Source organism: Xenopus tropicalis, chromosome 2, assembly GCF_000004195.4.
Source record: "Xenopus tropicalis strain Nigerian chromosome 2, UCB_Xtro_10.0, whole genome shotgun sequence".
Taxonomy (NCBI): Eukaryota; Metazoa; Chordata; class Amphibia; order Anura; family Pipidae; genus Xenopus; species Xenopus tropicalis.
Genome location: NC_030678.2, coordinates 149784670 through 149800625, shown reverse-complemented (window position 1 = coordinate 149800625; position 15956 = coordinate 149784670). Strand labels below are relative to the sequence as shown.

The following is a 15956-nucleotide window of genomic DNA, read 5'->3' as shown; positions in this document are numbered from 1 at the left end:
TACAGAAACAACAAAAATATTTTTATTTTATAAAATACATAAACGTTCCAACCAGAACAACAAAAATATTCTCTCTTTTTTTCTTTTTCTTCTTCACTTTGTGGCCTTGGCCTTGGGACTAAAAAACGCTGATATGTTTTTCATCCCACTTTTATCCACTTTAGCCAGTGATTTTTGGGCTGCTGTCATCTTGCTATTGGACTGCAAAGGCAAATGAGCACAATAGGACATGGTTATAAACTCTCGAAACTGTCCCTACCTGTATGTTATATAATTCCATGACAGGCTCTGTATGTCAATGGGATGCTGGGAGTTTTAGTTAGAGAAAATCTAGAAAGCCACAGAGGCCCTTCCCTAATTATTTATATATATGTCATCTCCCCCAGATATTCAAGCACTAGCCCTCGTGCTGTTAATAAATGTGAGCACACCCTTTACAGCTATGCTAGGAGTTACAGTCCAATAACAGCAGGATATCACTGGCGGCACATTCCTCATCTGCACTTTTCATGTTAAATGTTAACCTAAAAGGCAAACTGATCAACATGACAACGCATTTTGTAATGTTTAATAACAGATATCAGGCATAGTACACTGCATAACACTATGATAGGACCTATAAAGTTCTTTTGCTGATACCGTCTCTTCTTTTGCAGTTTGACTTGAGAATGTTTTCTTGTGTTTTTTTTTTAGCAAACACCCCTAGGTGTTACTATGGGAAATACTGCATGGCGCTGTGCTTCTCTGAAAACCCCACATCTCACCCATGTGCTGTGCCTTTACCCTCAGTGTAACGTTGTGCTGTAATAGTTAAGTACAACAGACAGCACTGTCGTCTACTGAACAGAAGATATCAAGAAAAATGGCATTTAGTCTTATTGGTTGCTATTGGTTACGGCACTTGGGCAAACTTTTTGCCTTTTACTACATATTGGGGGTATGTTTTTATGTTTTCATGCTGTAGAATAACACATTAAAGCAGAGAGCAATTTAGATTGAGGCTCTGATTTATGATGTATCAAAAAAACTGTACACAGTGGTAACACCACCAACATCCTAGTATTTAATCATTTGCTGCACTGGAACAATTCATTCCAGCATGGAAAATCCCCAGTACAATAGGTACCGGGGCAAAGATACAGACAGGGGGTATTGCCCAAGGCTGAACATTATCACTAGAGAATGATGTTCCGCTGCTCAAAGCAGCCAGACACATTCCGACAAACTGACACAAGGTTTGATATAAGCATCAATTTGTTTGAACTGCCCTGACTTAAAGGAAAATGTGTTTTTTTTTTAAAAAAAGGGGAAAATATCAGGCTACTGGGAGTCCTTTAAGACCAGCCGTATTTCAGCACCTATCTGGTTGCTAGTATCTCACTTCCCCTAGCAACCAGGCAGTGGTTTGCATGAGAGACTGGAACAAGTATAGGAAAGTATAGGAAAGGGACAGAATAGGTAATAAAAATTAACAATCACAATAAAATTCTTAAAGAGAAATAGTTTTTTGTCTGCTGGGGCCAGTGAAAGCTGAAAAGGGGTAGAAGAAGAAAGCAAATAACTCAGAAACGACAAAGAATAAATAATGTAAACCAATTGCAAAGTTGCTAGGAATAGGACATTCTATAACATATATAAACGTATGCTTAATAGCTGTAGCATATGCCCTCCCTGTGCCTGTCAGAGTGAAAGAGTTCCAGCTTGGAGGTAAATGATTCTATTACTAGAAAGGGTGGGCTCATATACAAACAGTGAGGGCTGTTACCACAGCTCCCAGCCTGCAATGTGAATATTTGAGTCCCAGTGCAGGATTTCATAGCAAATATGTTGTGCTTTGATTACTAAGCCAGTGTGAAACTGGGCCTCAGATGGCCCACCATAAAGTGAGGCGCGGCGGGAGATTCCCACCCTGTACAAAGCAATGCGATACCGTAAAGCAAAAGCGCACAGCAAGTGCAAGTGTAAGCAAAATCATCAGGATGAATCCACAGAATTTTAAAAGCATACAAGCAAGGCAGGGGTATGCACTGCAGAACTATCTGGCTCATCGAAATCACCCGATCCCATTGTACCAGTTCACCGCATGCAATGGCATTTTCTATATGCTTCATACACATGCTGTAACTGGCATTAATGTGACAAAGCCCACCTTTTTGTTCTTGCTGTCTGAATTAAACTTTGTGTAGTCCTCCTCTGCTTCCACAGGCGCCTCAGAAACTTTCCTTTTCTGCAATGTTAAAGTAAGGAAGTTGCTCAGTTAGTCCCTGTTCCACCACCTTTAGCAGCTCACCCTCATACGGCAGGTGCTGTGCCATCAAACTGAAGGTGCTACAGGCAACATGCATTCATAAAAGTACAACAGTGGTGGCACAGCTCCCCTAACACTATCACATGCCTATGTTTATTATGTAAAAAAAAAAATAAAATAAATATATATATATATATATATATATTTTTTTTTAATCTATATGTAAAAGTAATTTGTGTGTTTGAATAAGCTGAGTAATAGTGTTAGTATTCACATCACTGTTCACTGATTTCAGTTAGAGAGTCAGAAGGTTTTGTGCATGCCGAGAGCAAAGCAAATGGAGGAAGAGACCCCAAAGCAGCATCTGAAACAGAAATGTTGTACATGTACCTTTACTGGGGGCTCAGGAGTCGGACTTGACAGATCTGGAAGCCTGTTAATTAAAATATTAAGAAACACTAAAATGCTTGCAATATTGAAACTCTGTTTCTGATATAAAACAACAACCAAGAATTGCACTTTTTTGAACTTAAATAGCAATTAAAAAAGTCAACAAAAGCCAGACCTTGTCAGCAAGTCTCATCTTTCAGTAATATTTAAGTCACTTCATATTTCTGCAGATAACTGTACCCCATCTATGGAGAAAGGTTAATCATGCTACCTAACAAGATCGCTAATGAGCCATTAAAGACAACCCATATATAACATATTTTCAGTAACTGGCAAGAACCACTTGAAAGATTCATACAATCAAAAGTGCTGATACCGGCCTATATAGTGGGTGGGTAGAATTTTGGTTAAGTTTATATTTCTGTAGAAAGCCCCCAGGCAGCATCATTATACAGCTATGAGTATAATAACAAAAAAAGATACAGATACACAGATACAGTTTACCAGAGGCAAGAGCCCGTGCAAATGGGGCCCATGTCACAACGGGGGAGCTATAGCTATTTTGCCTCTGCTGCTGGAAACAAGTAACAATAACAGTTGCTGAATATTGGATTTTGCTTCCCACTGTGAAAAAGTGTCCCACCCCACATAAGGTAACTCCTGCACAACTGCAGTATGTGCACAGGGACAGATTCTAGTTGCCTACAAGACTGGCATGATAAAATGTTAAAAATTCTCCCAGTGTGATGTTGCCCTTTGTTTGTTGTTGGCAGTAGCTTCCTAATTGGACCTGCAATTAGTCTTAGCGATCAGTTGTCAGAAAGTGAGGTTTGCTTTTCACTTGTACTTACTCTATTGTCTATTCTTATTCCCAGGCCAGGATCTGCAATCTGTGGATTCTGGCAAATGCCAGAAAGCTGTAAGATGCTAAAGAGCAGGGGTCCCCAAACTTTTTTTAAGCCACATTCAAATGTAAAAAGATTTGTGGAGCAACACATTAAAAAAGGGCCTAGGGTGCCAAATAAAGATTGTGATTGGCTATTTGGCAGATCCTATGTTAACTGTCTCTGTTTGGCAGTACACCTGGTTTTTATTCAATCAAAACTTGCCCCCAAGCCAGCAATTCGAAAATAAGCACCTTCTCTACTGGGAGCAAAATCCAAGGGGTTAGCCATTTGCTCAGGAGCCACTGGTTGGGGATCACTGCCATAGACAGTTACTATTTATTGGGCTGGTGGGGGCTGTTGTGAACCCCCAGTCCAAACTGGTGTAATCCCACCACTAGCATTCTAACTACAGCTCTTTTCCTTACATCACTATGATCTGCAAAATACAACCCCTTATTTTACATAAACTTCCCTTTTACATCTTCACTGTGCTGTTCGGAAAGGCCACATCCCTGTGCAAGTTAAGTGTCCAGTTGGACATGAATACGACAAACATCTCTGGGCAGGGAGCCAGTCTGACAGCACAGTACCCAGAACATGTAATGATTCAATGAAAAGGCAATAACTTTAGTTGCATAAGACTGCTGTACATGGAAAAATATTTAGCCTACACTTGATGTCTTACCCTAAATACTTTGACAAATCCTCTCGGAGATCTTCGGTGAGATATTCTGAAATCAATCCATGTGCATACCGTGTGTAGTCTTCTACATGGGAAGAGGCAGAAGGACAGGCGATAATCAATTATATTCAGATTAACTCCCCATGAGAACATTGCTAATTGCAAAGAAGCAGGTTGCATAGAATTGTGTGTGTTTAGGGCTTCCCTGCTTTGTAATAAAGTGTGATGTGCAGGCTGGAGCATGGGTGTTTCCAGATTTGCTGCTTGTGTGATTATTACCTTCCCATTGCTTATACACTTACAAGTATGGCACTGGGCTGTAGCACACTGTTATCTGCAATAGGTCTTAATGGTTAGGGGATTGGTTCATGCTTTTTGATCATACCATAAGGGTAATGCTTCCCCAAGCATGTTTAGTCTTCTGGTCAACCAACTGCTAAGGTTGCCCAACTTAAGGCGAAATCGGGCTGATCCCATCGTTTGGCTCTAGGCCAATGATTGGATTATAACTCCCACCAATGCAGACTGTCAAGAAGAGGAATGCGCCAATGCGTTCTTAGCCCCAATGAAAAAATCAAACCCGCCTGCTGAGTATCTGCCCAATTTTTTGTCAGATATCAGTCAAGCATGCCGACACTGTCTGGCTGTAAACTTTTATTGGCCTGTGTATAACCACTGTAGGGGTCAAGCAAATAGTGTAAAGTTGGCAATACACAGAAAGATTTGCTGGCAAACTTTCCAAACAAGCAGATGGGTGAAACTGAACAATTTGGCCCAGGACTAGACCCAGGGACTTAAGGGTTCCTTGCCAAGTGGGATTTCCAAACCTGCCATTTTTGCCCAAACCGACCTTATATCAGCCAGACACCATGCTGTTTTCAGCCCAACACATTTGCAGCTTGTAAGGTTGTACCCTTGTATGTTACAATAAGTTGATGTTTCTAATGGTGAAACATAACAATTGCTATGCTAATACAGCCAATAAATAAATTTGTCTATATTGCAGTAAACTGCTAGCAATTTGCTTGTACAGACTCATAAAGACAATGGTTTTAACAAGCAAAAAAGATTTTCACATTGGGCGGTACCACAGAACAGATCTGACCTGCAGTAGCACAGCTCAAACATGACCTGAAATTCTTAGAGAGGGTGCAAAACTGCACTGTGTAAACGGACTGGAAGCAAAGTCAGCAGCAGGTCCCTCCCTGATTTCACACAAACAGAAATAGTTGTGCTCGGGACCCACGGTGTTCATATCAGAAAAAAAATGAATATTATGTAGTGCATAATCTTCCACTTCCACCTAACACTAAGCAGAATTTTTATTATTGCACAATATATTGAAAAAGTCCCAATTTCTGGTACAAAAACTGTGGGAAATTCTTTTAGCAACTTGCTTGTGGAAGGGCATCTTTGGCAAGTTCATTCTGCATAAAATGTTTTTCTGCCTGGAGGTGTTAAATCGGGAAACTGCCAGAAAACTAATGATATATTGCCAGTATCGTGCAATAGTAAAGTTCAACAACCAATAAGCAGCTTTGATTCTTGCTTATGTGCGTCATGCTTTTCTAATTAGCTACTACTTGATTTATAGAGACAGCCAGCAATTCTCTACTTTTTTAGTTACAGGTCAGTTACAGTGTGAGGCATTCTAAAATCTCAACATTTTAAGGGTCCAGGTTCAGTTTAACCAGGCACTTGGACCTATTCATGCAAAAAAAAAAAAAATCTGGTGCATCCCTAGAATACTCTAATCATTGCCAATGGTTGGGTTAAGTCTGTTACAGCAGGTGATAAATAGCTCTACAAGCAAATCTGAAAAAGACTTTTGGGAAAACCAGAACTGACATTTCAGGTCACTCGCTGCCACAAATGAAACCATTGCTCTGATAAAAGATCAAGAGCCACATTTGGTGCGACATTAGCCTAAGATGCCACCGTGTTTGTTAAAATCTCTTACCTTCTTTAACATCTGATCCTTGTGTATTGCGAATAAAGGTAGCAGACTGTACACCTCCTCCCACACAAATATTACTACTTTTCAGAACCTTAACTGTCAGCTCAACCTGCAAATAAGAAACAACCAGGACTCCATCAAACAGTTTATTTAGACAAGTACAATAAATAAAGCAAACAAGATCACTTATCACTTATGAGAATAATGTATTGGGGTGCGTGAATTACACTCTCATTACTGACTTTTTTAAGCTGGCCACAACTCCTAATGGCTATGGTACACACAGGCTTAGGGTAGGGGCACATGAAGCTGATAAGTTATGCGCTCCTTCATGTATCCTCACTACGGGCATGGTGTCGGCCTGTGCATACTTTTTGCATTTCAACACCATTATCTGCTCTGGGTAACTGCACACAGGCTGACAATGTGCCTGTCAATGGAGCTACTGGAATGAGTGTTCGACAGTAGATTGACTTTCCTCCCTCTGTGTACAAAATGCAGGCAGAGGAAAGTGGATGATCTGCTCTGTGTGCCCCTGGCCTGCGGTAAAAATAGCCTTTAGAAAAATAGCCTTGTGTCATTTGTCTTATGTTTGGGACCCACTGTGTGTGGCTTCCCCACTAACATCAGAAGGATAGGCCACAAACCGCCCAGCAAACCCATTTTCTCCCAAAATTGTGCAATTAACATATATCTGTATCATGTGCTACCAACAGAGCTTTTCTATGTGGAGTGATTTGCAGAGAGAAGCAAAAGTCAAAATGTCCCGTGTGCCACAATCCTAAGGGCAAAGACAGACGGGGCAATTAGTTGCAGCAATTTAAAAAAAAAAAAAAAACTAGTCTCAGTGACTAATTACCCAGTCGCCATTACTAATTGCCATGGCACTACCTCCATACTCAAACATGCAAGTCACCGGGTGTGAAGGTACCCGCACAAATACAAATTTCGGTTACTTTGGTGAGTAGTCGCTGTGGCTAGATTTTAAAACCTGCGGTGACAAATCAACCTGTCTTTCTTGGTGGGATTATATAACATGCCCAACAGATATCTAGCTGACTTTTGGAAAGAGATCAATAGGGACGGACATCAGTTTGGCTCCATACATGGGACAATAAGCTACTTGGTACTGATTCAGCAGCTTAAATTGACCAGTGCAGAGCCAACAAGTCAATCAATCCCTGACATACCCAGCAGTCAGGGCCTGCCCATGCAAATTGTTTCATGCAAAAGAAGACTGGGTTTCTTGTGCTTCCTTACATGTAAAATGTCCAGGGAAGAATTAACTTAAAAACAAAAGATGACATTTACCTTTTTCTTTAACCACACCAATGTTTTTTCTTTGCTGTATTTGTAAAATTTCTTGCTGCCTATTTCTAGAAAATAATAATAATAAAAAAAAAACATTTAAATCTTTATTAAAAGGCATTATTGTACTAGAGCAGTGATCCCTTTCAATAGTGGCACCCTTAAAGTTACATAGTTAAACTGGGATGAAAAAAGACCAAAGTCCATAAAGTTCAACATTTCCAAAAGAATCCCAGTAAACATATAAACATATTAATACCAACCTATCTCACATATATAAACTATATAGACCAATATCTATAGTAATCATAGATTATTGTATCGCAATAGCCTTTATTATTATGCTTATTCAATCTAAGCCCCACTTAAAGGCATACACAGAATCAGCCAACATAATATTACCCGGAAGGGCATTCCACAAACTCACTGCTGACACCATTCATTATGGTTGAACGTGATGGACGTATGTCTTTTTTCAACCCAACTTACTATGTTACCATGAAAGACCACCTATGTAGCTTCAAATAAAAGTTCTGTTTCTGATGCATTGATCTGTTTTTGAGAGAAAAGATCCCTAGCTATCTGCCTATAACGTATAATGCCTATAATGTATGCCAGTCTATAACCCCCTCTAATGTACTTGTGAAGAGTAATCATGTCCCCTCTCAAGCATAAACATCCCTAACCATGACAATCTAGCCTCCTCGACATCCCCCTGGCTGCACGCACCCATGCGCTTGTTCACATACATGGGGTGGGTGAGGAGGCCGACCAGGGTGCCTAGGGTAGGACTGCAACTTTATTACTCTACCCAACCAATTGCAAGTTTTAGTAAACTTACCCTTTTCTTCTGTCACGTGGTGAAGTGATTTTGAGACTGGAGTGCACTGAAGTAGCATGCTGCATGATGGGAACTCTTCATCCACAACAATTTGCTCCACTGGCTGAAATTTTCCTTGCTTAAAAAAAAAACACTACAGTTACGTTACATGTACCCGCTATGCTTATGTTTCTTTTCATTTGTGTTTTATAGCCTTTAAGACTAGTGCCAAGACATGGATAGGCCATGCCACTATATTATTATTGTTTCTGTAATATTAAAATACAGATAGGTTAGGCTAAATTAAAGTGACTGTGTGTAACTGTGTCAGTTTTACATATATGTTAGGTTTAAATAATGGAAGCACCTGAATATCAATGCAAACTGTACCTCTTTATCAGCTTTTATCAAATAGTGCAAAACTAAAAACATTGGATCTATTGGTGTTGCAATCAACAGTCTCCCATCTAGAAAAACAAATAAATAGTAATTACATTACTTCACACATAATATCCAGCATTTGTACTTCACATCAACTGCTAGACTCCCAGCTCAAAATGAACCACTGAAAACTGGCTTTATAATAAAAATTATTTTCAACCAATCAAATTTATGGTTTGCTTCTAAATATTTCTATATATGTAGCTTTGATTACCACCTTACTGCTTTTGGACGAATTGGTACCTGCTGAATAACCTGCATAGCTGTGTCCTGTCTAGCGCTCTTCATTTAGGCATAAGCAAGACATGCACTAGTTTAAGAGCTAATCATCTTGCTCACACACGGATTGTAGTAACCTAGGAAAACACACTACCACTGGCTACGGGGTTGGTACAAATTCCTATCCTCCCCTATTTTTTTTTAATTTAGCTTAGGGAAGGACTGCTGAGTTGCAGGGTTACAGAAGCTCATATTCACCATATACCATACATCCCTTAGCCATTATATGGGCTTTCATATAGCCTTATATTTCTAAAAAGGCTGTTGCAGTCCTTAAAGACAACTTTTTGTTTACCCAACCCAATACAAATCTTTATAACTAAAAATTTCACACAACATTCTGTTTCCTTATAAATGCACAATATGATTTGTTGGAAAGTTTCAGACTGGCAGCATATTTTATGTTGAACTGTGTTGACTTGACTTTTAAATTTAAAAAGCAAGGTAGATATTGCTAAAAAGAAAAAAATACAGAAAATAATGACAATCTCTCACCTTGTTGAACAGTCTGACCTATAAACCATGACCGATATTCTTCATGGAAAGCCTTTACCTCACAGATTTGCTGACCAGAGTCAATAAACAAGAACATAGATCCCTTATCTAGAAGACAAAAATAGTTTATAACATTATAAATTCTGTTAGGATACATAAAATTGCCCTGCAACATCAAAGGCCACAACTTATTGTATCCTTCTTTGCTTGCCTTACATCTATCTATTTGCTCCCTGTTAAAGGTCTTCTAAAGGCAAAAAATAATTTTTACATTTTTCCATTAAAAAAAAGAAAGAGATCGCCAATATAAAAAAAAGTATGCAATACTGTGCATTGGAAACAATCTCTCCTCTTAAAAGATTTGAACAGCCACCAGCTGTTCTGAAGGGATACAGCATGCGGAGTTGTTTCTCATTGAGGTTAGCCCTAGTGAGAAACCAACACATAATTCTGCGCACTGCTTCCTTACCCTTCAGAACTCAGAGGAAGAGTGAGGGGGAAGGGGGGAAGGGGGAATTCAACAGCAACAGATTAGGTTTCTTTTTATAAAAAACGTAAAAAAATTGTTTATTTTAGATATCATTCTTTTTTTTAAAAAAGCTTAACGTTTTTGCCTTTACGCTGTAGAACCCCTTTAAGCTGAACACACAGGCCAGTCCGCTCATTTGTTACCCAACAGCTATATTGGCTACATCACTTTAAATTTCAGCTTAAAAAGATAATTTGCTCGATCGAAAACCAGGGACTAGCTTGGAAAAATCAGATCAGCCGATGATATTATATAAATGCAGTCATACGCAAGCCTACTGCTAACCTTATGCAGATACAGTGGGGAGCAGCACAGATTGCAGTTACTTGGACCAGTTGTTATAGGTCAGGAGCCCATTCTCTGTGGTCAACCCTAAAAATGAATTAGTGCTCTCCCTAACCGTAAAACCAGTGTCGGATAACGATAAGATCTGTTCATGTATTGTGTATGTGACAATATCCTTGGGGGACCTACAGTGCATTTGCAGGAAGTCACTTTTGTACGATTGGTGTCAGTCAACTATTTCATGTTTAGAATCATTGCATTTAAACATATGATTGATATCAGAACATTTGTCGGAAGAAGACAAAACCGTAACTGTGTCCCAATATGTACCCCGCAGAGCCTAATGCTTCTAACATACCTGTACATGGAGCTCGCAACTTTGCAAAAATTGTCTTGTCACTCAAGTTCTTGGCATCATCAGAAAGTGATTCTAAAAGAAGATAAAATAAAACTATGAAATAATTGAACACAAATGAGATGCTATCAGGGCAACCTTGGAGCTGATTTCCCCCAACGTGCCTGGGAGCCTTACTCCGGCTCTCTCATAGTGTGGGAACCGCTGGCATCATACACGGCAGGCAGAGGAGGGTGCGGGAAGGAGCTCTGGGTTCAGGGTTACAGGGCACACTATAATATGCTGCCACACTGGCACTTACTATTATGGGGTGTTTATTAGTGCCCATTTGATGAACAGAATATGCACATTTAATTGGCATACTTGCCCTATATCAACTTATAAGATATAATGCATGTACTGAATTCTATGTACTGACCAGGGCCGCTGCTGGCCAAATGGGTGCCCTAAGCAGAAATTTACTTTTGTGCCCCCTCCCCCAAATATTATGGAAGTAAAAATAAAATAATAAAAAAAACACCTACTATAGGGGCCCCACACACAGTGCCCCCATAGTAAGTGCCCCCATAGATTGATTGAACTATCCGGGACAGTGGGATGCACTATAAAAACTGGCGGGACAGTGTTGGGGGGGTATGTTATAATATATAAAAATGTTTTTTTTTTGAGCAGCTGGGATGGTGCCCCCATGGGAGTAAGTGCCCTATGCAGACTGAGTACTCTGCTTATAGGGAGCAGCGGCCCTGGTACTGACACAGGCCATGCCATCCTATCCGGCTATTACTGAACTACAACTCCCAGTATCCCCTAAGGACTATGCCAATAGGCAGACAGATGAATCCCTTATATTTTATAAACTCTTGCTGAAAAGCGAATTTGAGCCCCGTACACTGCACAATGAATGCCCCCCAAGCCCCGTACCGACACACCCCAATGTACCCGGTGCCAGCAGCACCCACTGCTCGCTCTGCCCACTCCCGGGCCGCTGTCTCCGGGACACCATGGTACCGGCCCAATAGCGCGCTTAGCTGCCAGCACTCGGGGGCGGAGCCTCCACGATTGAACCGGGCGCCAGCGTGAGAGAGCACATTGGGCGGGGGGGTACACGCGTACAACCGAAACATAAACTTCAATGCTAGAGGAACCGAGGAATAACATAGTGCGTAGGACAACTCATTTTACTTTGTTATATTTAAGTAACAGTATCTCTCTTTCCTAGAAAAAAATACATTGGATTTATTAAGTTACTCTGTTTCGCGGATCCCCAGTGGCGCCTGAGATGGTAGCAGCCGGCTGTCGTCATGAAGCTGAGGAAAACAGAAGCCTTACTTCCGGATGCCCGCTGAGTGATGCTTTAGCTCTCTGGGGGAAGTTGAGCAGCAAGTTTTATGTTGGTGCTGAGTTTTCCGGTGCCAGGCCATTTTGTTTTGCGCCCTGTGAGTGTATACTCTAACAAATATCCAAAGTTCATATCACTTATTCGATCGCGATGTCCCCTCTCGGTTTGTGCGCCTGTGGTTCATGTAGTGCAACTTTTACATGCTACTGAGGGCCACAGAGAAAGCATAATTATTTGTAACTGTGGTTGTCTATGGTCACTAAGGAATTCTTGTCTTTGTTTACACATTCAAAGAAACTAATACCGGACAACTTGGAACAACTACTTGTTGGCCTGGGTGCAACGTTTGCAAATACTTCCAAATATCCAGCATCCCTGCCAAGAGACTTATTCACCTCCCCTATTTCTGTGGTAGTTAAAAGGGCTTTTCCCAAAATATTGCCACAAAGGTGAAAGCACAAGCAGGTAGTATTCTCTTTGCATCTGCCTAACCCACACTCATGTGCCAGATGGCATTCCACTGCTTCAGGTCGAAGACACGCAGAGCTACTTAGTAGCAGCTATTTGTCACAGCTACTAAACGCCAGAAATTACCCTGCCATAGACAATACTGAGAATTTCCTCTGCTAAAACACACATAGAGACTGTTATCAGTAAATGATCAGCATTGTCTTTTTCTGTACCTGTGATAATTAGCTGCTACTAGTAGCTCTGTGTGTCTTCACCCTTAGGGCTCTGGCACACGGGGGCAATTAGTCGCCGCGACAAAACTCCCTGTTCACGGGCGACTAATCTCCCCGAGATGCCATGACCCGCCATCCCGCTGGCGAACATGTAAGTCGCCGGCGGGATGGCACACGCGGCAGCGCGATTTCGCGCAAATCGCCCCGCTGCGTCTGCCATCCCGCCGGCGACTTACATGTTCGCCGGTGGGATGGCAGGGGTAGGCAACTCGGGGAGATTAGTCGCCCGCGAACAGGGAGTTTTGTCGCGGGCGACTAATCTCCCCTGTGTGCCAGAGCCCTTAAGGTCCCCAGGGCCAAACAATCGAATTCGCCTACATGCCTCCCCGTTATCACCCACCCGTAGGTGGGGATGTCGAGTGAAGATCTGCTTGCTTGGCGACATCGCCAAGCGAGCGGATCTGCCCGTGTATGGCCAGCTTTACAGTCCAGGGGCAGTATGCTTTCCAACACTCCAGCGACATTGGCACTGTGCTACTAAACATTTCCACCTTACAGAAACAGAATTAACAAGTTAATCAGGGCAGGCCTAGCAGGGTAGAAACTTGACAAACTGATTTATTGGAAAGGTGCCATCCTATGATGGAGCCATGCTGAAAGCCACAAAGTTCTTCAGTACTCTTCATGTACTACAAACAATTGCAGGAGACTGCATGGCTCTTTTCTTGAATATGTACAGTGATAACTAATGGGGGGGGGGGGGGGTGAGGAGCCAAACTCACTAATTAAATGTGGTGTCTATGTGCTTTTGCCCATGTAGCACATCTGCTCAGTTTAAAAAAAATTGTGGATTTAAAGAAGTCTAATTTAGCAATGGTTTATTAGATTAATAAAATATTTGTTCTCCCATTTCGACAGAATATTTTGTTTACAATGTATTCATTCAAAATGCCACGCAATGATTCAACCATTTGTATAGCTGAGGAATCCAGACTAATTGTGACTCTTTGTAGAGCATAAACCGTAACAATATGCTTCTATGATATTTTTTTGTGGCTACCTATAAAAAGTGTGCGTTCATGTATCTGAATCAAACTGGGCTGCTTAGTTTGGATAAATGTAAAGTCATGTGCAGAAGACTTTTGATCAATGGTTAAAGGCTTGCCAGGCGCAAACAATAATCTGCGACAGTTGTGTATGGCGGAACAGTTTATTGACAAATGCCCTCCAGATGTTGGATGATGGGTATGAGATTGTTCTCCTAAACAGTGGAAGCTGCCTGACTTTCTTAAAGGGACAAGCCTAAATTCACTGTTGGCAACCTGGTCGCATACCCCCAACAATCAAGGGGCAATCAAGCCCATTACCCTTAATGATATTTAATTCACAATTCCCATGTTAGTTGTCCCTGAGATTAGATCAGACCCTAATCAGAGCACAAATAACTGTTAATAGTTACTGTTAGTTATGCGGACCCCCTGCATTTAAAGGTAACGCTAATGTAACGCTAAAAATTAAGATAAAATTCCATCATATCCCCCTCCAACAATATTTGTACCCTGCACAATGTGCTTGTAGCAATAAAACATGCTTAGTAATAACACAAGAGCCTGGAAAATCATCTGTAAAGCCACAAAAACTGACTTTTGGTTTGAGGCGGTGATGTGGAGCATGCACATAGGGTCTGGCAGAGTTTTTGTCGCCCTATCGCCTTTATAAGAAAGCAATTTATCATACTCCCATCTTTGCATTATGTTGGTTTTTGTGCTCTTAGCACTGTATGTCTACTTAGAAGGATCTGGTGTTCAGTTTTGTACAGTAAATACCAAGCTTTGTAGCAGCACTTAGTGCCAAACACCTACTGCTGATGCTAATAAAATCTTGGTATACATAATAATGGAATGCAACATGCTTTTACCCTGTATGAATCACTGGTTAGGTTACATCGTAAGTATGGGCTGCTGTTTTGGGTATCTGCTTACTGGCATCACCACTGGGACATGACTCATGGTGAGAAGTGGAGGTTTTGATGAATGCTTATGTGGTATTCCCAAAGGGCATATAGCACCAAAGTGTGAAAAAAAACATTTATCCATAAAATATTTTCAAAGCCTATACATGTGAATTGTGTTAGGAAAGGCATAAGGGTAATGGCATATGGCACGTTTTGCTGAAAAACACCCTCCCGTAGACAAACATGATACTTGTGCCGACCCTGCTGATGCAATCACACAATTATTGCTTGCAAATGCTCACTGGTAAATATTCTATAATTGCACAACCATTTTATTACTATGAATGGCATTTTGCCTCCCATCCAAAAGTTGCAATGGTGTCAAAACACGCTGTGTGCCATTAATGTGTATTTTAAACAAGCAGACTCACGGCTGGCCTTAAAGGAGACATATCCTATAAAAATTACGAATGTACCAGAGAATTAAACTCCTCTAGATATAGAAGGATTGTGCTAAAAAAGTTGTATTTCAGACTGATTTATTTAGAAATTCCACCAAAACTCCACTAGCCCTGCCCATCTGTTCCACTTCTCTGGATGAGCTGGGGAGCCGGCGGCCCTCCGTACCCTGCACTGTAGGAGAGGAACCAATCAGCAGCAAGGCTGACCTGATAGGGAACTGAAGCCTGTCTGTGCTTGTGTGACTGCAGGGCTGTGATTGGCTTTCCCCCTCCTACTGTGCTTCTGGCAGGGACCGTTAGGACACGCCCACTCTTCATTTCACACTGGAGAGAGAAGGATCTATAGGGAGCTCCAATAAAGGTGCCATTGTTACAGATAGGGTTAATGTTTAGCCCAAAGGGAAACCAGCACCGGATATTATTCATAATTGCCTACAAAATTAGGGTTTTCCAATTTATACTATATGTCTCCTTTAAAGGATAAGTATTTTATTGTAAGGGCTGTGACACACGGGGAGATTAGTTGCCTTTCTTCCTGCATGCAGATTTATTCTGTTTCTCTATTACAAGCAGCTGAACTGCAGCTCTTTTACTGACTTACTTGTCTAGTGTGAAGCTCTGCCCCCTTTGTGTCGATAGCGCTATTAGTAAGCAACTGATTTTGAGCAAGTAGGTTGTGTCCATGGATGCAACTGACAAGCAAACCTTGAAAATAACCCCAGGTCCAGGCTCACAGTAGTTCCAGAGTTTCCAAACATTGTCGCACGTACAGTGGATATAAAAAGTCTACACACCACTGGTAAAATGTCAGGTTCCTGTGCTGTACAAAAATGAGACAAAGAT

At 41.2% G+C, this 15956-nt stretch overlaps 1 protein-coding gene across 5 annotated transcripts; it reads right to left on the bottom strand.

Annotated features, from left to right (window-relative positions):
• rnaseh2b (ribonuclease H2 subunit B) lies at nucleotides 1-12018 on the bottom strand. Of its 5 annotated transcripts, none has more exons than XM_012956951.3 (11): nucleotides 11925-12018; nucleotides 10680-10751; nucleotides 9508-9615; nucleotides 8683-8759; nucleotides 8314-8431; nucleotides 7476-7540; nucleotides 6168-6273; nucleotides 4211-4292; nucleotides 2639-2681; nucleotides 2150-2227; nucleotides 1-201 (listed from the first exon to the last, which is right to left on the bottom strand). In XM_012956951.3, exons 1-11 carry the CDS (start codon nucleotides 11977-11979, stop codon nucleotides 94-96), a joined length of 912 nt encoding a protein of 303 aa, XP_012812405.1. In that variant the 5' UTR covers nucleotides 11980-12018; the 3' UTR covers nucleotides 1-93.
• Nucleotides 12019-15956: the final 3938 nt, after the last annotated feature.